At 44.7% G+C, this 21,298-nt stretch overlaps 1 protein-coding gene across 1 annotated transcript; it reads left to right on the top strand.

Annotated features, from left to right (window-relative positions):
- Positions 1–1,875: 1,875 nt before the first annotated feature.
- Positions 1,876–17,749, top strand: TSPAN3 (tetraspanin 3). Its single transcript, XM_070953648.1, has 7 exons — positions 1,876–2,036; positions 11,125–11,316; positions 12,186–12,260; positions 13,318–13,419; positions 14,693–14,845; positions 15,590–15,673; positions 16,836–17,749. The coding sequence occupies exons 1-7, from the start codon at positions 1,974–1,976 to the stop codon at positions 16,926–16,928; spliced, it is 762 nt and encodes a 253-aa protein (XP_070809749.1). The 5' UTR covers positions 1,876–1,973; the 3' UTR covers positions 16,929–17,749.
- The last annotated feature ends 3,549 nt before the right edge of the window (positions 17,750–21,298 follow it).

Below are 21,298 nucleotides of genomic sequence, written 5' to 3'. Positions count from 1 at the left end.
TGACCTCCGTGTCAAATCGGAAGATGAATTAGGAGAATCTTCATCAGCTCCAACACAGTGGACTTGTTTACTTTCCCCTTTACACCCAAAATCCATCTTAAGTTGTGTTTTAATACCAAAGAAGACGATTTAAGCAACTCTTGGACATTTTTTTTTTTAATTGAAAAAAGAAAACCTCATCCATTTGTCACCCAGGACATTTCAGTTGGCAGATCTGTGCTGTTGAGGTCTGTTGTGCCTTGCCTCCTTGTGATAAATGTTAATTACATGACTCGGTTGTTTAAAATATATATATTCTTCCTCTCCGCTACGAGGCTTCTTTTCTGTACAGCATTACATTTACGCATTTTGTTGTGCTCGGGGAATAATCCATCAAAGTGCAGGAGTGGGATTATCCCCCTCGGACATATTTTAGATGCAGTCGAGCCCCCTGAAAAGAAACAAAATGAAAAGCGGAGGGAATCTTGGCATCCAATGCTGTGAATCTTGGCAGATCTAATGTAATGCCCCCTCCCCTGGGGGTGGGTGGGGGAAAATTTATTCTTCTTTTCCCAGTTTACCCCCCTCCTAGGATGGCAACAGATCAATTTGCAGCTCGCCTTCTCCAAGTATCCCTTCCCAATAGGGCCGAAGACGAGAATTCTCTCAAAATTCTTAGCAAAAAGAAAATTTCAACTCTTGTGCTTTATTCTTTTCATTACAAAAGATCGTTTCAGCAAGTAGCAACCCTCACAAATCTGTGTGCATCAGTCCAGAGGCCACTGTATTAAAAAAAAGTGTGCGGGGTTTTTTTGACACCAAACATTCCATTCGTGAGCTTCGAAAGGCAGTTTGAATAAAAAAGCTGTCGTTTATATCCACAGCTATTGGAATACAAATTGAGGCATGAGAATATAGGATTGTGCCACCATAACTTTAGGTATAATCAAATCCTACTTTCTTTCATTTGGGGGGGGGGGCTTACATCACAGCCATTTGTGTTCCATGGGGAGACTGTAGTCAGTTTACATTTCCAGACTAAATAACAAGCTGAGTTTGCCCACGGCATGGAAACCACCTGTTAAGTTTTCCCAAAGGTGCTTTTTCAAGAGGCAACTGGACTTTCTGGTTTTTCTTTGAAGATGTTTCGCTTTTCATCCAAGGACCTTCACCTTTCTTAACAAGGTTTGCTGGCTAAGATACTATTCCCGAGTTGACATTTTATACTTGGTGTGCGTGGCTACAAGCCTAGTTTATCAATCTGTCCGTGTCGTCTCATGGCTTGTGATTTAGCAGACTTTTATTTTTGCTTTCCAAGGAAGGAAAATAGTTGTTGCATTTTCTGCTGGAGAAGGGAGAGACGGGGAATCCCTCATTCGGAGATGCTGCAGCGGAGTAGGGAAAACTATTATTACAAAACTGGTTTTCAATCTTAGAGGAGGGGTGAACTCCACCTCCCAGAATTCCCCAACCTGCTGGCTGAGAAATTCTGAGAAATCATTGAAAGTACCCAAGGTTGAAAAAATTATAAAAGGATTATTTAAAAAAAAAAAAAATCACTCTGCTGCCTCTCCTCCACAACACAACCCAGATAAGATGCTGCCCTTCGCAAAACTCCCCAGGGAATGACCCCCCCCCCAAAAAAAAACCCACCCCAAATCCTATTCCAGCTTGGAATGCTGGGCGTTGCAGTCCCAGCCTCTCCGGGGCCTCCAAAAGCAGCTTCCATTCCTCGGGACTACAATTCCCACCAGCCCTCGCGCGGCCCCGGCGCCGTCTCCGCATCACGTGGGGAACATTACGTAAAGGCGGGGCCGCCCTTCGCGTCGCAAAACCGTGACGCGACCATCGGCCATGTTTTAAGTCCCTGGCCCTCCGAAGCGGCTCCGCCTCCATCCGGGTCCTTGGGCAGAGGTGGAGCTTGAGAGCGGCGGCGGCGGCTGAGGCGCTGAGGCGGCCCGAGCGGGGCGGGAGGCCGCGGGACGGCGGCGGCCATGGGGCAGTGCGGCATCACCTCCTCCAAGACCGTCCTCGTCTTCCTCAACCTCATTTTCTGGGTAGGCCGCGCCAGCCTTCCCTCCCCCATTCCTTTCTTTCCTCCCTCGCGCCCCCCCCCTTCCTTGAGGGGACTAGGCCTCACTCGAGCCCGCGCCTCAGGTGGAGGGTCGGGGGGCGGCCTCGTCTCCCTTTCAACCCACCCACCCAGCCCCACTTTCTCGGGGGTTCCTCCTTCCCGCCGTCGGAGGGGTTTGGAACCGGGGGCGACCCCCCCACCCCCACCCCGCTCTTTCCTCACGGGGGAGTGGGGGAGGGGAAACCCGGGCCAGGGTCGACCTCTGGGGGATAAAGAAGGCCCGGGGGTCCTCCCCCCCTCCCTTAATTGGAGATGGGAGACAGGAGGGTCCTATTGGGGGGGGTCCCATAAGAGGGGGAGGGGCGGGTTGACCCTTCTTGATTCCCCCTCAGTTTCTCTCCCTCCCCCCCCTCAGAAAAGTGGGGTGTTGCCAGCCTTTCTTTCCTTTTCTGAGTTCATCATTGCTGGATTTATAGGGTGGTGCTGGATGTGAGATGCCCAGAATTGCCCCTTTATTTAAAAGGTGGGGGGGGGACTGTAGCCAGGTTTTAAGTAAATAAATAAATGAATAAATAAATAAATAAATGGGGGGAGGGAACGTAGGACTGGGAGGGGGGAAAGAAGCCCTGGGTATTCCCTTAAGAAGAGGGGTGGGGGGTTTTCCCTGAGAGTCTTCCTGTAGGAAGGGGGTTTGAGTTTGACCCTTCTAAATGCCCTCTGGATCCCCTCCGACATTGGAGAGAGTGTTTTTCTTTTCTTTATTTTTTTACCCCTTTTTTCTTTTTTTGGGGGGGGGGGAGTTCATGGTTGCTGGGTTTATATAATTTTGCCGGTTGTGAGCCACACAGACCGGCCGCCTATTTATAGACTGAGAGAAAAAATGGCTGCAGCCATGTTTTAAGCAAAGAAAAAATAAATACAGGTCCAGGCCATCCCTGCTTTCACAGCGTTGGGGGGGGGGGGAAGAAGGGGGAGAGAGACAGACAGATGGATGCTGGGATCGTAAATTGGCCGACACATAAATTTAATAAACATTCTTATTTTTTGTGATATGCACCTTTTCCTAAGGCAGTCGGAGGCGAGATCGCACCGGTCCCGTCCCCCCTCCAAAGTCACGGATGGATAAATCATTGTGTCCTTTGATTGTCGTTTTGAATCATGTTGGGGGATGCCATAAAGAAAGAAAGGGATCCCCCCCTCCCCTCCTTGGGGAGGCATCTGGAGGAATTCCCCCATACTTAACTACCCAGTGGCTCCGCCGCAGTTTGTGACCCCCAAAACACAGGATGCTGTCTCTGGAATGGGAGTCACAGAACCCAGAAAATGAGAGCAGGAAGGTCTGATGTGCAAACCTCAATTTATTACAGGAAGGACCCCAAAGGATCTTCCTGTTCCAAAATGGTGAGCTCAGATGTGATTTGAGAATTGGACCAAGGATAAAAAAAAAAAAAAAAGACAACCCCTCTTTTCTTGGTTAGGTCACCCTCTCCTCAAACAAGCAGCCTTGTCTGCTTTTAAGAGCAGGGTTCCCACTGGGCTGAAAGCCTCTTTAAGGCTGCAGGGGTGCTTAGCCCTGCATTCAGTTCATCCTTAAATAGATCAGCTGGTCTCCAGCTTTAATCTGGCCTCAACAGTTCTGGGCATGCATGGCGTGGGGGTGGGGTGTGTGTGGAAGGAGATGAAAGGGTTTGGAAAGAGGCTGTCTTTTCTTCAGGAGCTCCTTTCATTGTGGCAGCAAGACAGCCATCATTCAGGGTGGATTTAATTTAGAGTCCTGCAGCGTGGAGTTTGGGGTGCTGGTCATATTGATAGTCTAAATGGCTCTTTGTTATTCTGGAAGGAAAATTCAGAAGTCTCCATAACAGAGAATATTTGTAGCTCAGATTTGAAGTGAAGGGTCCTTGGTTTCTCTCTGAGCTTGGTGGTTTTCTTGCAGATGTTTCATTATCCACTCTAGGTAACATCATCTGTGCATCAGAGTATTTATGATGTTCTCTAGTTTGAGTCATGCAACCTCTGCAAGAAAACCACCAAGCTCAGAGAGCACCAAGGGCCCTTCATTCAGAAGTCTGGTAGCACATTTTGGGACCTTTTACTAAATGGTGTAAATTTTTAAAAGCTGCAGCTGACTTCATTGGATGCAGAGACAGATAATGTGAGCTGCATATCACAGAAGCCGATGCCTTTTAATAAAATGTGTTAGTCTGAAAAGATGCTGCCAAGACTCCTGACTTTTTTGTAATCATAGGCTCACAGGGCTGTATGTAGAAGGTCGCAGAAATTGTTAAAGAGCAACTAATTGAAAATTGCTATGTATGACACTAGACTAGACTAGACTAGACTAGACTAGACTAGACTAGAATAGAATAGAATAGAATAGAATAGAATAGAATAGAATAGAATAGAATAGAATAGAATAGAATAGAATAGAATAGAATAATTATATTGGCCAAGTGTGATTGGACACACAAGGAATTTGTCTTTGGCGTACGCTCTTAGTGTACATAAAAGATACGTTCATCAAGAATCATAAGGTACAACACTTAATGATAGGCATAGGGTACAAATAAGCAATCAAATCATACTAGGAAACAGTCAGTATAAATCTTAAGGATACCAGCAACAAGGTCACAGTCATACAGCCATAAGTGGGAGGAGATGGGTGATAGGAACAATGACAAAATCACAAGAGTATATTTTCTCCTAGTTAGTAATGTCATTTGAACTTTACACTATCCCGGAGAGACTGCTGTGATCCATACTATTTGTATGATTCTCATTTCCTAATTTCCTTGCCATTTTAGAGGAACCCTGTACTGTATAAGGAGTGGAGAAAAACGGTTGAATAGTAAACAGTGCTATCAAAGCTGGCAAGGAAGGCGGATCCCCTTCTGTGAATCCATCTGGGCCTCGCCCATCTAGCTTCACATCTTGGCTCCAGCTTTTCTTTCCTCAGTTTGGAGGCCAGGAACCCACTGGTGGTTGCTTAGTAACAGATAACTTCTGGGGTTAATCCCAGCCTAGAGAAATATGAATGGATGAAGGGCCAGCACAGATCACATTTCTCAAGGATGGCCACCTCTGCCGCTTACACTAGTTCCTTCCAGACAAATTTCGGTTTGTTCCTTGATATTTCAAAATAACTGTTGAAGTCGAAATGTTCTGCATTTGTAGAGCATATTAAAATAGTGTGTGCAGGTTAGTACAGCAACAATGCAGTTAAGCTGGAATAGTAGAGGAGAGGAAGAGCATCGTGTTATGAACTTGGGAGTAGCAAGAGCTGATTGCGTGAGAACATAGCTCCAAACCGTGATAGTAAACACAGTGTAGACTTTTGGAGCTGATGGGTTGGAATTTAATTCCTGCCATTCCAGATTCATTCTCCCAGCTGTTTTAAAAATAGACCTTAGAAAGGGGGGAAAGAGTGCCTTAATGCTATACAAACAAAAATATTGCTATGAGTAATGCTTATTTGTTGATTATAAAAACATTTGTTGCTAGTGTCCAGCTTTTTCAGTGATAAATGTTTATTCCCATAGATAGACCCCTTGTTTGTATTGATAACTAAATATCAAATAAAGACTTAATTGATCTTCTAGTTTCTTTGACTGCACTTTTGAAATGCTATAAAATGCATTGGAAAGGAGCTCTGGCAGCACCTTACTTTTATCTTCACGAGGCTCTTAATTATATTCATTTGTTGGATTTCTATTCCATCTTATCTTCAGGACTTCATGGTGATCTACAGATCACCTCTTCCTCCAGTTTTTCCCTGTAACAGCCCTGTAGGTTGGGCTGAGTGAAAGCGACTGGTCTAAAGTTAGCCAGGACCTTCCATGATTGAAGGGGACATTGAAACCGTGAACCCTTCTAATTCAACATCATCACTGTTACATCACACTGATTCTTAACGATGCCCTTATGTAAGATTAGTCTGAACAGATTTTTTAAAAATTCCCTTTAAACGTAATGTGGACTATGTTCTAAGTATGTCGGATAAAGGCAATTAAACCTGGTTTGCAACCAAACACACATATTTGAGATTCGAGCTACATTCTCTAGAACAGTGGTCACCAATCGGTGGCCCGTGGACCACTGGTGGTTGGTGAGAAAATTTTGGTGGTCCGCAGAAAAATTATTTGCATTTTTTATATTGCACTAAATCAGGGGACCTCAAACTACGGCCCCTGGGCCAGATACATGCAATGAACGTTTGTGTTGCTTCAGAGAGTCTCCCCCTTTGGGGTCTTTTTGTGTGGGTCGGAGGGGGGCAGAAATTCCAACTCGGGGTCTGCTTCAGCCTCCTGGTGTGGGGCTTTGGGCGAAGGCTGGAAGGAAGTGCCAGTGGTGGTAAGGAGCCAGAGGGCCTTGTTCCAGTGGATTGCATCATGGCCTGGAACTGGCTGACCATCTCAGCCCACTGAGCCTGGTCACTCCCGCAGGTCTTCCCTCTGCTTGGAAAGCCTATGCTCCTAGTCCTCAGTGAGGTACTTCTGCTGAGCCTCCTTCTCGGCCAGATCCAATTTGAACTGAGCCAGCTGTTTTGCCAACTCTTTCTCATGGTGGCTGCTTAACTCCAACAAGCTGGAGCCCGGGTTGGCAGGCGAGAAGTGGCTAGGAGGGGAGGGGCGAGTAGAGGCCGTCGAGGCGCCCCCTCAATGTGAGTGACATCAAGTTGACCATGCCCACCCAGTCCCATGACCACCTAGCCATGCCCACCCAGCCGGTCATTAGGCAGATCATATTAGTGGTCCGCAGGATTTAAAATTATGAATTCAGTGGTTCCTGAGGTCCGAAAGGTTGGTGACCCCTGCTCTAGAACAGGGATCTCTAACCTTGGCAATTTTAAGACTTGTGGACTTCAGCTTCCAGAATTCCCCAGTCAGCCATAATGGGGATAATGTTGAGATGTTAAGATAGTATTATGAAACACCCAAACATTTCTTTTGTATGATTGTGTAATTTTGGCCGCCTTGGTAAGGCTTACGAACAAGATTTGTGTGCTTTGCAAAAATGACAAAATAACTGCACATTCAGCAATTACTCTCTTAAGTGGAAACGCATGTGATTTTCTGATTTGTTCTGTTTTTTGTTTTTAGACCACAAAGGCAGTTTTGGACAGAATTGTCAAGCTAAATGAAATTTCATATGCTGAACAAATGTTTAATGCTATAAAAACTAGGCTCGCTGTGCTTTAAGAACTAAATAAGGCTGTGAGCAGAAAGTACTTTTAGGTGTTCTTAAATCATTCTGAAAGTGCTAAATGGTACATTTCTGTGAGGATAGTTACCAAGGGTGGCCTATAATATAGATTTTCCTTCACAGAGTAGTTTATTTACTAGAAAAACAATGACCGGGGCATTTTTCTAAGTTCATTTTCTGTGACACTAGTATTCCTGAAATGAATTATATGGTATAGTTCCCAGGGAAATTCAGAAATGCTTGAAGTAGCAGGCACATCTCACCAATATCAGTTAAGGATTTTTTTTTTTAAATGCCACATTAAAACCTAATTACTTCTGCTAATTTTTCACATAGCTTGCCAAAATGTGTGAAAACTAGACTTTTGAATGAAAATATAGTAATGTTAGAATCATTCAGCATTACAATTACAGTTCAACTGCTTCTAAGTGGAAGAAGAAATAACAGGACTAAGAGATAGTGAAATTGATTGCTAAAGATTGGAAACATAAAGATTCAGATCACTTCGTTTATAGAAGTCACTGTGGCAAAATGTGATAAAAGGAAATGAACAATGAATGATAAGACATACAAATTCTTTCTCATTTTTCCTTGTATCTAATGAAGTGGGCTGGGACCTGGGGAAACGTCTGTAAAAATAAATCGTTAAGACTTTAAGATGCCACAAGATTTACAGTGCTTCCCTGCGGGAATCTTTTAATTCTTTTGAGTAATGATGGCCTGGATGTACAATTCTGTAAAAGTAATAGAAACATGTAACAGTTGTAAAAGGAGATTAATGAAATGGAGCACAGATAGGCCTGTTAGCATGATATTGAATTATCCAGTGCTGGGGGGGCCAGTCTTGCTTTTGAGGGTTAGGAACAGCTGTGGAAAAACTCACTTGTCTTGATAGCATCCAATAGGACCCCTCTTTATATTAACAAATGTGTTAATATAAAGGAAGCACGTTCCCTCCTAGCCTTTTACCGGTCAACGTGCCTAAGATTGGACCCAAAGTGTTGGGGGCCATATGCTGACTCTGTAAACCACTTAAAGAGGGCTGTAAAGCTCTGTAAAGTGGTATATAAGTCTAAGTGCTATTGCTATTTTATTTCATTTTATTGTTTCATAAAAGAAGCATGTTCCCACCTAGGCTTTCATCGATCAGCATGCCTAAGGTCTTATTTTTTTTTGTGTTGTTAACATTTTTATTGAGGTCTTATTTTATTTGAAAATAGGTTTAACAACATGGCCAAGTTACTTCTCATATAGCGTGTAACAAAATTTGAATTGTGCCCGAGCCACTTTGAGTTACCGTGTTCTAGAAAAAAAATATATATAAATACTGTCACATGTATGTACCTCAATTCGCCACGGGACGAAAGCCTACGTCTGCATTAATACACAGGTTTCATTGGGCTCCGAACCCATGAATTATTACTAGGTAGAAACTTGAGAACTGCTACTAATGTTCTCGCCCAACGGAATTCGAACCCGGTTTTGGAGAGTCCTTAATTGGGAACAATGGGCCATAGTTGCTTGAAATGCATCAGTAAATGTGTTGATCTAAGCATTTCTCCAGATACTTTTTCATGGCCGTTTCGAATTGCATAACGGTCTTGGAAGGTACCAAGGACCTGGCAGTGCTGAAGATTCAGCGCTCAGATTTCAAAGCCACGTGACGGAGCATAGCAGAGAATAAGGGCATTGTTAAGGCCTTTTCACTCTTCACTGCATACCTTTCTCTCTCATTTTGCCCCACGTCTCCTCTGCCACATATTGGGGCACTTTATGTCGGCCCTCAACAAAGTGGGCCTTTCTTGAGAGAAATACCTTTGTAACTGATAACTCTTCTGTTGATGATTTCAACCCTCTTTTCCAGTCCTGGCATTCAAAAACGTTGCGTTTTGGAACGCCAGTTGCCGAGAAAGACGGTGAAAGACTGTTTTGTGCGTTGGCTTTCCAGAAACTGGTCGGCCACGTAAGGAAAACTAATTACTGACCTGGCTAGGCCTTTGGTCATGTCCAGAAAAATTCATCTTCAGGACCATTTTATTTATTTTTTTATTTTCAAATAACACCCTTCAAGTAGTTCAGAGGCACAGAGATAGGAGAGTTTGCGAGTAGGATACTTTATGCCTAGTTGTAAAATAGGCGAACGAATGTGTATGCGTTTGTTAGAAACAAATGAAAAGTTTTCCATACAATGCTCTGATTACAGTACTGCATTAATGCAAAGTCACCAATTCTACATCTTTTTCAGTTGACCTGATGTTAAACCAAGAATGTTTTGTTAAATGTGCATTATTTATATAATGTTACACAATGAATTGCTTATTTTTTTCTTCTAATGAATTATAATAAATTAGGACTTGATAAGTGAGACTTTCTCTGTGATAGTAAAAAAAAAAAAAAAAATACAGGTATGTCATTAAAGTACAGAAGGAAGAGAGGAGACTGCTCCAGAATCTTTCTAGCCTTTCCTTTTTTTTTTTTCCCTCACTAACCTGCATCTCTAATGATGAGGGAGATGAGATCATTAACAAGCTATTTTCGTGCTCTGTTGCTAGGCAACCGTTAATAATTATAGTATTCCCCATCCCTTGGCTGGTTCTCGACTCCCAAAAATCTTAAAATGCTGCACTCCAAAAATTTGAATTCCTTGACTGACTCCGTAGAAAAACCATTGGCTAATGTACTAATTCGTGCTCGTGGGAATGGGTCCATTCCATTTATGTCACTGTCACGATACTATAAATAAAAAGAGAGATTAAAAGCCTCATCAACCGATTCACGACTGATGAATCATTGCTGAGTTAATCTTTGATCCTCGCTTAGCCACCACACATCGGAAGCCGCTGCACCTTAGTTGACTCACAGGCTTGGCTTGGCTTTCGGGTTTGGCTTTACTGAATTGTGTTGTGCAAACTTAGTGATTGTAGCTCATAAAAGAGCACTTGATGATTATTTGTGCCAGTCAACTGTTGATTTATTCAATAAACAATTAAGTTGTGGCATAACGTGTATGAGCACAGCCTAAGTTGGAGAACGGCTTCCTCCATCTGAATAACATCTGGAGTCATTGGCAACAGATCTAAGGCTTAACTGGCGGATTTTTCCCAACCTGCCTGGTCCAGGATCTGATTCTGGAACTATATACATGCAAGTTTATACAAGTCTACGCACCCTGATTGTTGATAAGCATTTGGACGAAGTTGGTGGGGTGATTTAACTCTTGAAAGTTCTCTACCACAGGGGTCTCCAACCTTGGCAACTTTAAGCCTGGAGGACTTCAACTCCCAGAATTCCCCAGCCAGCAAAGCTACCATATAGGGAAATGAAATGTTGTTGCTTTAATATTGTTTTCTGCAAATAGAGCCCCGTGTGCTTTTGATTCCTTCCCAGGACAGAAGAGGGTGGTTTCCCTTCAAACTTACTTTGAAATTAGTGGTGTGAATTTTAAGTCTACTCCTATCCTGGCTTCAGTAAAAAACAAAGGGAACCATCTTATTGTTTTTCCTTGGTTTGAAAAGTTACTTACTCTCAGTAGTTAGGGTAGTAACCGCTTAGGTTGCGTGTCCTTATTGCCACGAATATTGAATGAAAAATGAAACGTAGGACTATCTGTTCCTGGGATCTTCGTGCAAATTCAAACAAATAGCCCATCGTTACCGTCACATTTAACCATGAGCTTGTAACTTTAAGCAGGCTGTACTTGCCACTATGGATATAATGCGAATTACAAAGCATGGAACAACAGGAAAACTCTCCTCCCCGCCCCCCCAAATCCCAAACTTTAGCTTACAAAACCAGAAAGGCCAGCCCTTGTGATAGACGAAGGGGCATCTTCCGAGTGGCTCTTATTTTTCTTACGCTTTGTTTTCTAGGCTGCTGCTGGCATCCTGTGCTACGTGGGGGCTTACGTCTTCATCACCTACGACGACTACGACCATTTCTTTGAAGATGTTTATACGCTTATCCCTGCAGTGGTCATCATAGCGGTGGGGACCCTTTTATTTATCATCGGTCTGATTGGCTGCTGTGCCACAATCCGGGAAAGCCGCTGTGGCCTCGCCACGGTAAGTTTAATATCGGGAAGCCAATTTCCTCTTTTTATGGACTTAACTATTTCCTGGACGGACACATACACACCCCAGCTTGATTTTGTAAATTGTATTTGGCCTGTGTGAAATACACAACGTCGGCTCCTGCAGCTGACTGTAACTTGGTTAAAGCAGCAGAATGGTGCATCTGACACCAAAGACCTTGTTAATGGGCAAAGCATCAGCCTGCCTGCAAAGCATATCAGATTCCATTCAGGTATCTCTAGTTCAAGTGGGGGGAAAAAAACCTCTGAAATGCTAGAAAGCCATTATAGATTAATGTAGGCAGTCCTGCACTGTTTTGCCCCCCCACCCCCCGACAAGTTAGTCAGCCTTTTATGTTGTCCTTGCGATACGAATAATAAAACAGCCCCCCCTTTTTTTAAAAAAAAGCAAAGCAAAAACAAGAAGCAAAGCTGTTTTTATCAGTTCTTTAGATGGTTAATACATAAACGCTTTCAAATACCTTAAGAACTTGGTCCTATAAAAGAGGTTTGTAAACAGAGGTTCCTTCGTGATAAAGGAAATAAGAACATGCGAGGAATTGGGCAGACCATTAACGATTAGGAACCCGGTTAGCAGCTTAGCTTCTTATGTTGTCACGCTGGCTTCCTGATCAGTAGAAGCAGCCTGATAAATCCCTGGCTCTTATTCCTCATCCCGTTGGCTTCCTAGGTATTACTACAGCCTGCTCTCGCTGTGTCATTTTTAAGTTGAAAGATACTGTTCAGCTAGAGACTGCCTTTGTCCCTCACTTGAAGGGAATGGACCGACAGCCAAAATAGCAATGCGTTATATTGTGTATATTCTTGTGAGTGAACATAAACTTTATTTCTGTCTTCCAGTTTGTGATCATCCTTCTGTTGGTTTTCATCACAGAAGTGGTGGTAGTGGTTCTAGGCTACATCTACAGAGCAAAGGTAAATAACCTCTCCTCTGAAGTACTGATTCATAATTGGCTATGGTAAGCTTTATTCACTGGGTTGATACCAGCTGCGGTTCTGTGAAGCAAAATTGTGAGAAGTTATTGGATGAAATTAAAAGCCGCACGCCTCTTCAGAAGTCATCCAAATCCTCAAGAGTGAAATAATGTTGTAAACCCAGCGGTTGAATGCTTGACACGAGGGTTAAAAATACGGATTTTCCTTCCCCCTTTTTTTAAAAGTCTTAAAAGTCCTGCAGAAAATGTTTTGTTAAAGCTCTGAAATAAATCTTCGGGGACTTTGCTGCTTTTGTAAGGGTATCTGGGAACATAGAGACTTTGACCAGCTTCAGAAATTTAGCAACATGGATAGGAGAAAATAGCCAGGATTCAACTCATTTGTCCCTCTGGACCAGGGGTGTCAAACTCGATTTCATTGAGGGCCGCATCAGGGTTGTGTTTGACCTTGGGGGTGGCGGGGGGTGGCCAACTTGACGTCACTTGCGTTGGGGGCACCTGTGGTGGCCCAAGCACTCTGCCAGCGAAAACAAACAGGCTCCCAAACTCCATTTTCACTGGCAGAGGCAGCGCGGGCCAGTCCTTCGCTGTTTCCGGGGCGGCCCTATGGGCCAGATCTAAGCACCCCACAGGCCAGATGCAGCCCCCAGGCCTTGAGTCTGACACCCCTGCTCTAGACAAATGAGGGATAACAGAAAACAGACCTTGGCGAGAAGATCTCAAGAAGACAAATAGCAATAGCGTTAGCAATAGCCCTTAGACTTATATACCGCTTCTCAGTGTTTTCCAGCCCTCGAAGCGGTTTACAGAGTCAGCCTCTTGCTCCCAGCGATCTGGGTCCTCATTTTACCGACCTCGGAAGGATGGGAGGCTGAATCAACCAACTACAAATGACAGCATTCCAGGAGCCCTCTAGAGCCAGCCACACACAAAGCATTTCTGCGAAGCGCTGGGTCAGTTTGGTTTGACCGGCTGGCTGAGTTATCAAGCTCTTTCTGTCAACAGAGAGAAATTTTGAGCTGTGTTTGTTCTACCAGGTGGAGGCCGAAGTGGATCACAGCATCAAGAAAGTGTACGACACGTACAATGGCACAAACCCGGATGCTGCCAGTCGGGCGATTGATTACGTGCAGAGGCAGGTGAGAGCCAATACAAACACAGCTGCTGGTGCCAAATGTACACAAATTGTTTTCCGCCAGCACAGGACCTTCTGTTGACACCACAGCTACTTAGATGATGTAAGGAAGCTTCCTTCCTTTTCTGCCCTCAGGAAACCCGACCATTTTTCTTTGCGCTTCTTGCCGGTTCTTTGCGTTTCACTCCATAAAAACGCTCTTCTCTGCCGTAGTCCGAAGCAGCATGGGGCCGGGGCCAGGTCTTAGTGAGAATTGGGTATAGATTTTGGGGCTGGAAGCCAACTTAGGCTGCATGTACTGATACAAGTAGTCCCTGCTGCCTCATTTAACAACCATTTGAAGTTGGGATGGTGTTAGAACAGTTTTGCAACGAGCCCTTGCATTTACAGCCATCACAATATCCTGTGGTCACTATTCACACGGTCCCTAACCTGCTTGCGACAAGCCCTTCATGGAGAAAGCAGAAGTAGAGTCCCAAGTTGCGGCCCGTGGTGTCTCACTTTGGCCACAGGTCATTCGCTTGACAACCAAATGAAAAATAGCCACCATGGTGCTCAGCAACAGAGTTGCCTGTCCCAATTGTAGTCTCTTAGGCGAGGACTATCCGTACGGAATAAACGTATGAAGCAATTGCACGTATTAAGATGTTGTTATTAATCTTATTTCTGGTTTAATTTGATTTTAATGCATTTTTTAAAAAATCCCCTTTCAGAAGACTTAACTGCTGGGGAGTTAGAGTATCCTTTCCTCTTCCCCTGGAGGAAGATCTTGCTTGTTTGTAGGTTATCCGAAGAGGCTCGCTCTCTTTGACGAGAACCTCCTGGGGGGGTGGGGGGGGGGGGTAAAGCAAGCTTTGCCACGTGTGGATTCCTCAAATGGATTGGAGGGCAACGTCTGTGAAAATGACAGACTCTGCAGAAACGCTGCTGGGGAAGAAAACTGACATTTTCCAGATGTGATGACAACATGTGGCTTGGAACCAGCCTTTGTTAATGTCCTGAGTCATTTTGAAAAAAAGAGAAGACGTCTAGTTTGGGCAGAATTAGATGATGACTGAAAATAAGACATATGCAGTCCTCCTCCCCCCCCCCCAAAACTTTGAGGGTGAGGGTTATATTTATTTATTTATTTATTTAGCTGGCTGGCTGGGGAGTTCTGGGAGTTGAAAGTTGCAAAGGTCAGGTATCCGTGCTTTAGTTTAATCTTGCGCCCGAAAGCATCACACGACTTCCTAAAGAGCTGCTCTTTACTTTCTGCATGCCTTCTCTTGTCACAGCTGCACTGCTGTGGGATCCACAACTACACAGACTGGGAGTCGACCGCCTGGTTCAAAGAAGCGAAAAACCACAGCGTGCCCCTCAGCTGCTGCAAAGCCACCATCAGCAATTGCACGGGAAGCTTGGCCCGTCCTGCAGACCTTTATTCTGAGGTGACCGCCTTCTCTCTCCATTTTGCCCTCTCTCTCTGGCCTGATGGGCTTCATTCTTTTAGAGGACTTAATTTTGAAAATATTTTTGTCCCACCTTGGAGAATTCGGACATTTATAAGCTTTTTATAAGAGGCAGTGTTCAGTGCTATTTTTCCACTGTTGACCCTGCCATTCTGCTACTATTCTGGCCCTTTTATATCATACTGCAAATAAAACTCCCTTTTCTGACCTTGTAATCCCTCAGCATTTACTGGCCGGATGCCCTTCCTGATGCTTGTGCGGAGTTCACAGCAGATATTTTTTTTTCTTTGCAACCTAGGAGAGAAACCTACCTAGGATTTGAACTCTCAACCTTCCAAGTGGCAGGCGAGCATCTTCACCACTAGGCCACCATGCTGCCCTTAAAATATACTGCCCTCATAATATAATGAGGGCAGTAATTAAATTTGCTTTCTATTAATTGTTACATTGTATTAGGAAATGTCTTGCCTTGATTGTTATATTTTACTAGTACCACTTTATGTTATGTGTGTGTGTTTCCCTTTATATCATTTATGTTGTATTTTTTTTCCACTTAGAAACGACTGCCACTACTGCCCTCATGCATGCAAAAAATACAATAGAATGTACATTTTATAAATTGGATGGATATCAAAGCGTCCAGAGAATGTAACTGTTCCAGGATGCGGCATTAATAAGGTTGAAAATTTGTTTCCTCAACTGATGGACTCCTTTGTGTTTCAGGGATGTAAAGTCTTGGTGGTAAAGAAGCTACAAGAGATCATGATGTACGTGATCTGGGCTGCCTTGGCATTTGCTGCTATTCAGGTAGGATTCCACACTCTGTTGTTCGTTCCCCTGAGGATTAAAAATAAAACCCTTCTAATATTCTCCACTTGGACGCATCAATGCCCCTTGAAAAGTTGCAAATAGTTAAGGCCGTTCCACCTATTGGGACAGCTAATATTTGATGACACTTCGCAACTGTTTGAGCACTAAAAATGTAATTGCATCCTTGTAAAAATACAAAATGAGGTCATTTCCAGGATTCACAGCTCACGTACATTTCCTCAAAGTCTGTGTAAATAGTGTGTTGGACCCAAAGCACACAAATGTCAGGACATTACAACGGTTGTTTAAAAAAAAAAAAACCTTGGATACACAAGCCCAAAAAAACCCAACCCATCATCCTCTTTTCAATAAAACCACAGAATAAACTCAGGATTATTTTTAAAGGGGCTTGTTTTGCAGGGGCAAAAGTATTTCTAGGCTGCAGAACCAACCAAGGGTAGAGCTCAGATGTCTTGAAGCAAAGTACATTGGAATCTCTCTTCGATAGATAGTTGGAAGGGACCTTGTAGGTCATCTAGTCCAACCCCCCACCCAAGCAGGAGACCCTACCTACACCATCCCCGACAAATGGCAGTCCAGTCTCTTCTTGAAAGCCTCCAGTGATGAAGCTCCCACAACTTCCAAAGGCAACTTCTGTTCCATGGTTGATTGTTCTCACTGTCAGAAAATTCCTCCTTATTTCTAGGTTGAATCTCTCCTTGTTCAGTTTCCATCCATTATTCCTTGTCTGGCCTTCGGGTGCTTTGGAAAATAGCTTGACCCCCTTCCTCTCTGTGACAGCCCCTCAAATATTGGAAGATGCTCTTCTGTCTCCCCTGGTCCTTCTCTTCACTAGACTAGCCATGCCCAGTTCCTGCAACCGTTCATTGTCTGTTTTAGCCTCCAGTCCCCTAATCATCCTGGTTGCTCTTCTCTGCACTCTTTTTTAGAGTCTCAACATCTTTTTTCTAGTGTGGTGACCAAAACTGGATGCAGGATTCTAGGTGTGGCCTTCCTAAGGCTTTATAGAGTGGTACTGATCTTGATTGTATCCCCCAGCGTTGTGCCTACATCCCCAGTCAGCTTCCCCCAAAGCCAATTCCTAAAAAGTTTAAATCATGCCGGTCTGCACTCAGTTTCCTTCTCTTCCTCCTCGTAGCTGCTGGGCATGCTCTGTGCCTGCATTGTGCTCTGCAGAAGGAGTCGGGATCCTGCCTACGAGCTGCTCATCACCGGGGGGACTTACGCCTAGAAGAAGGTCCGCAGGCGAAGCTCGAAGTCTCGTTTTCTCCGCTCAGAAGCCAGCTTGGCAGCATCACCTGCCGCAGTAGTTCCCACTGACTCTGACTTGGCAGCCACGACCTCTTTCCTGAACCTGAACAATTAGCCCCTACACCGGTGATGGGCAAAGCTTGGCTTTCAGTCCCTTCCCTATTACCAACTCCCTCTCCTTTGGCCAGCTTCCCACTTATCTAGCCATGGTAGCCACCAAGTAACGCTAGGTTGTTGGTTTTTTTTAATCCATTTTATTTTAAATGGCATGAAAGCTACAGGTGACCTATATGGCTAAAAAGGGTGCAGTGATTTATTCTTATATCCTTCCAGCATTTGTTGGGTGGCATCTCCGGTCAGAGTTGTACAAGGGAAGTCATTTATCTTAATTTTGTGAAATTTAATTCTGCTGCTGCTTGCCTCTCACCAGTGTTTTCTGTCTTTTTTTTTTTTTTTATAAAGCAAAGCATTAAGTCCAGTCCAGAACACTACGAAACGACTACTAATCAGAATTTTAGAATCCTATTAGTGCATCTCTTGACTTCCTTAAATTCAAATGAACAAACCTTCCGAACTTTTAGCGTGTTTTTAAAAAAAAAAACGAGCTGGCTTTTTCAGGAGTGTAATGTCTTGCACTACTGTTCTATAAGGAAATTTTCATTTTTTACTATATTGGGTCTGTTTCTGTATCGAGTGACTTGTTATCCTAGAGTAGCGAAATAGAATGTGATACGGTGAAATGTAAATAGGAAATAGGAAACCAAATTAAATAAATCTTCTGTACATCCTCCCCAAACTAAACCATGGTTAACCTTTTTAATTGCTGTTGTTTTTGAGAGTTTTATCCTGTGCTGCGCTGTTTTTCATACACCGTACAATGACTTATACGGATGAATTTTAAGTCTGGGCTTGTCCTAGCTGCACTAAAAGACCAAGAGCGGGGAAAAAAGTCAATTGAGGTTGGTTTTCTTTAGTTTAAAAATATTCTCAATAATTAAGGCGGTCGTGCTTAGATTGTTTGTCCTCATTTCCATCAATATTGAATGAAAAATGATTTTTTTTTAAAGCAAACTGCAGGTTATCAGAGCTGATCGTCCTTGCTCATTAACCCTCTTAAATTCCTGTTACCTGTTGTATATAAGGGCCATGGGTGGGGCTGCTGGGGGTTCTCAGGGGTTCAGGAGAACCTCTAGTTAAGATTCTGTGCAGTTCGGAGAACCCTCAAATCTCACTCCTGGCTGGCCCCGCCCACCCCTCCCCTCGCAGGAGTCCCCACGCGGCCCATTTTGGATGCAGGTAAGTGCAGGGCATGCACAGAGGCTCAGGGAGGGCGAATAATGGGCCCTACCGGAAGTTCAGGAAGGCCAGAAACGGGCCTGTTTCCGGGCTGGGGAGGCTGTTTTTGCCCTCCTGGAAGCTCGAGGAAAGCCTCCAAAGTCCTGGGAGGGCAAAAAGCCCCATCCCCACCCCGCACCATGGCACAGAAGGTCGACTAGGCCACGCCTACCATGACCACGCCCATCCAGCAACCAGGCAGAGAAACCCTTGCTAAAATTTTTGAAGCCCACACCTGATAAGGGTGCTGTGTGGAGGCCAGTATCTGTTAGCCTCACCTGAAGCATTAGATCAGGGATGTCCAACCTGGGCAACTTGTAAGACTTGTGGACTTCAACTCCCAGAATTCCCCAGCCAGCCATACATGTCTGGCTGGGGAATTCTGAAAGTTGAAGTCCACAAGTCTTAAAAGTTGCCCAGGTGGGACATCCCTCTGTTAAATATTCTCCATCCCATCCAAGGAGAGACGGGAAAACAAATTGAGATCTCTCAACGTAAAGTCAGTTCATGGAGAAGATGAAGAGCAGCTTTTCTTCCCTAACTTCTGCAGACAAGGTCTCCCTGCCAGCGGAGAAAACCCCGGAACCTCCCCTTTAAAATTCTTTCAATCTATTTTGGCTAAAGCACAGCCACTTCCAAATCCACCTGACGCCCAGGAAGACTTTTCCCCGCTGGGCGTAGGTGTCTCACGTTTTAACACCTCCCTTCGGTGGCTGTTTCCTCACTCGCATATTTTTTTTTTTTTCTTAAACTCCATAGAAATGCGAGAAGACGGCCCTGGTTGGTGTCCCTGTCGAAAGATAAGCAGCTGGCTAGGACCTTGATCGAGCTGGAGTTGCAGCATTTTAAAAAGGTTTTGCGTAGGTAGTGTTCTCCCCTTGGGTTTTGCATCACAAGGTCAAGGACATTCGCTGCGAAAAGCAACCCGGTGCAGTGAGAAATCGGCAGTTTGTAAGAAAGAGCGAGAGCGAAGGAGATAATTTTCTACCTAGAAAACATCCTCCCTGGGTTTCCTCCGGCTTAGCTGAGCCCTGGATTTTGCAAATCCCTCTCGCGTTGGACAATGAGATGTGAAAGGCCTGCTCTTTTCTCTTGAAAGGCACCGGTTTTATTCCCACATCTCTCAGCCCACGTGACCAGACAAAGCCACTAATGGAGAAGAAGGGGGGGGGGGGTTAAAGGTTGCAGCTTTCCCACGAGGTCCAGCCTAGGGGTCCGCCAGCCCCCCTTCAGCACAATCCTTCCTTGGTTGAATGCAGCTGCTCCAGACAGATTCCCCAAAGTAAAGGTCTAATTTTCAGGCAGCCCCCTCTTCTCTTCCCACCATCCATCTCCCCCCCTCCCCAACAAGCCATCCCACTTACTGGTTTCTGGCGGTAAAGGATCTCTTTAACTATCAGCTTTCTCGGCATGAAGGAATCAAGTGGTACAGATGGGATCGATGTGAGCTGGTTGCCTAATCAACTCCTTGTGGTATTACAAAGCAGCAGTCACCAACTGGTGGTCCGTGGACCACTGGTGGTCTGCGAGAAAATTTTGGTGGTCCGCAGAAATTTTTTTTGCATTTTTTAATATTGCATTAAATCAGGGGTCCTCAAACTACGGCCCCTGGGACGGATACGTGCAATGAACATTTGTGTTGCTGCAGAGAGTCTCCCCCTTTGGGGTCTTTTTGTGCGGGTCGGAGGGGGGCAGAAATTCCGATTTAGGGTCTGCTTCAGCCTCCTGGTGCAGGGCTTTGGGCGAAGGCTGGAAGGAAGTGCCACTGGTGGCGAAGAGCCGGAGGGCCTCGTTCCAGTGGGACTGCCTCATGGCCCGGAACTGGCTGACCATCTCAGCCCACTGAGCCTCCAGGTAAAGGTACCTGGACTCGCAGGTCTTCCCTCTGCTTGGAAAGCCTATGCTCCTAGTCCTCAGTGAAGTGCTTCTACTGAGCCGCCTCCTCGGTCAGATCCAATTTGAACTGAGTCAGCTGTTTTGCCTACTCTTTCTCGTGGTGGCTGTTTAGCTCCAACAACTGCTTCCTGTTGGGGTACTAAGGAACCTGGGCGGGCAGGTGAGGAGGGGCTGGGAGGGGAGGGGCGAGTAGAGGCCGATGAGGCACCCCTCAACATGAGTGACATAAGGTTGACCACACCCACCCAGACCCATGACCACCTAGCCATGCCCACCCAGCTGGTCATTAGGCAGATCATATTAGTGGTTCGCGCGATTTAAAATTATGAATTTAGTGGTCCCTGAGGTCCAAAAGTTTGGTGACCCCCGTTAAAAAGCAAGGAATGTCATTGTTAAGCTTGGTCACTAGAGGGGAAATTGCAAGGGAAGCCGATCACACTTGCTCAAGGAAGACGAAAGGATGAGACTGGTGTTTCCTACTACTGTGCTTTCTGGAGAATTCCCTGTATGACACTCATACAGATAGTCCTTGATTTACAACGAGTGCGTAATGACCATTTAAAGTTAGAACTGACCTGAAAGCAGGTACTGTGTTTCCCTAAAAATAAGACTGGGTCTTGTATTAATTTTTGCTCCAAAAAACACATTAGGGCTTATTTTCTGGTTAGCTCTTATTTTGGGAAAAATACGGTACTAAATGCACCCATCTGGCTGACAAACTTAACTGGGGCTTATTTTGTGAGTAGGGCTTATATTACGAGCATCCTAAAAAATCATGCTAGGACTTATTTTCTGGTTGGGTCTTATTTTCAGGGAAACAGGGTACTTATAACTAGAACTAAAAGTTGTGACAGTTGGGCCCCATCCACAAACACATGATCAAATTTTGGGGGGCAGGGGTCGGTCATTTACAAATATTTGCCACATCCCACAGTCCCATGACTGACATTTACAACAGTTTCGGTGAAAACCAGCACTTTGGCAACTGCAGTCATTAGGCAAGGGGTATCCAATCTTGGCTGGCTGGGGAATTCTGGGAGTTGGGAGTCCACAAGTCTTAAAAGTTGCCAACTTTGGACACCCCCCAACCCCTGATGTAGAGAATTAGGAACCAGGTGA

The sequence above is a fragment of the Pituophis catenifer genome, unplaced genomic scaffold (genome assembly GCF_029215685.1).
Source record: "Pituophis catenifer annectens isolate HBS135680 unplaced genomic scaffold, rPitCat1.0.hap2 SCAF_14, whole genome shotgun sequence".
In the NCBI taxonomy this organism is placed as follows: domain Eukaryota; kingdom Metazoa; phylum Chordata; class Lepidosauria; order Squamata; family Colubridae; genus Pituophis; species Pituophis catenifer.
The sequence above is the reverse complement of the archived record's forward strand: the minus strand, read 5'-3'. Positions and strand labels throughout refer to the sequence as shown.

Bases quoted from the DNA above. Each gene is read 5' to 3' on its own strand.
- TSPAN3 (XM_070953648.1), top strand. From the start codon at position 1,974: ATGGGGCAGTGCGGCATCACCTCCTCCAAGACCGTCCTCGTCTTCCTC. The intron at 11,317-12,185 runs GTAAGTTTAATA...TCTGTCTTCCAG, and splicing joins GCCGCTGTGGCCTCGCCACG to TTTGTGATCATCCTTCTGTT. The intron at 13,420-14,692 runs GTGAGAGCCAAT...CTCTTGTCACAG, and splicing joins TTGATTACGTGCAGAGGCAG to CTGCACTGCTGTGGGATCCA.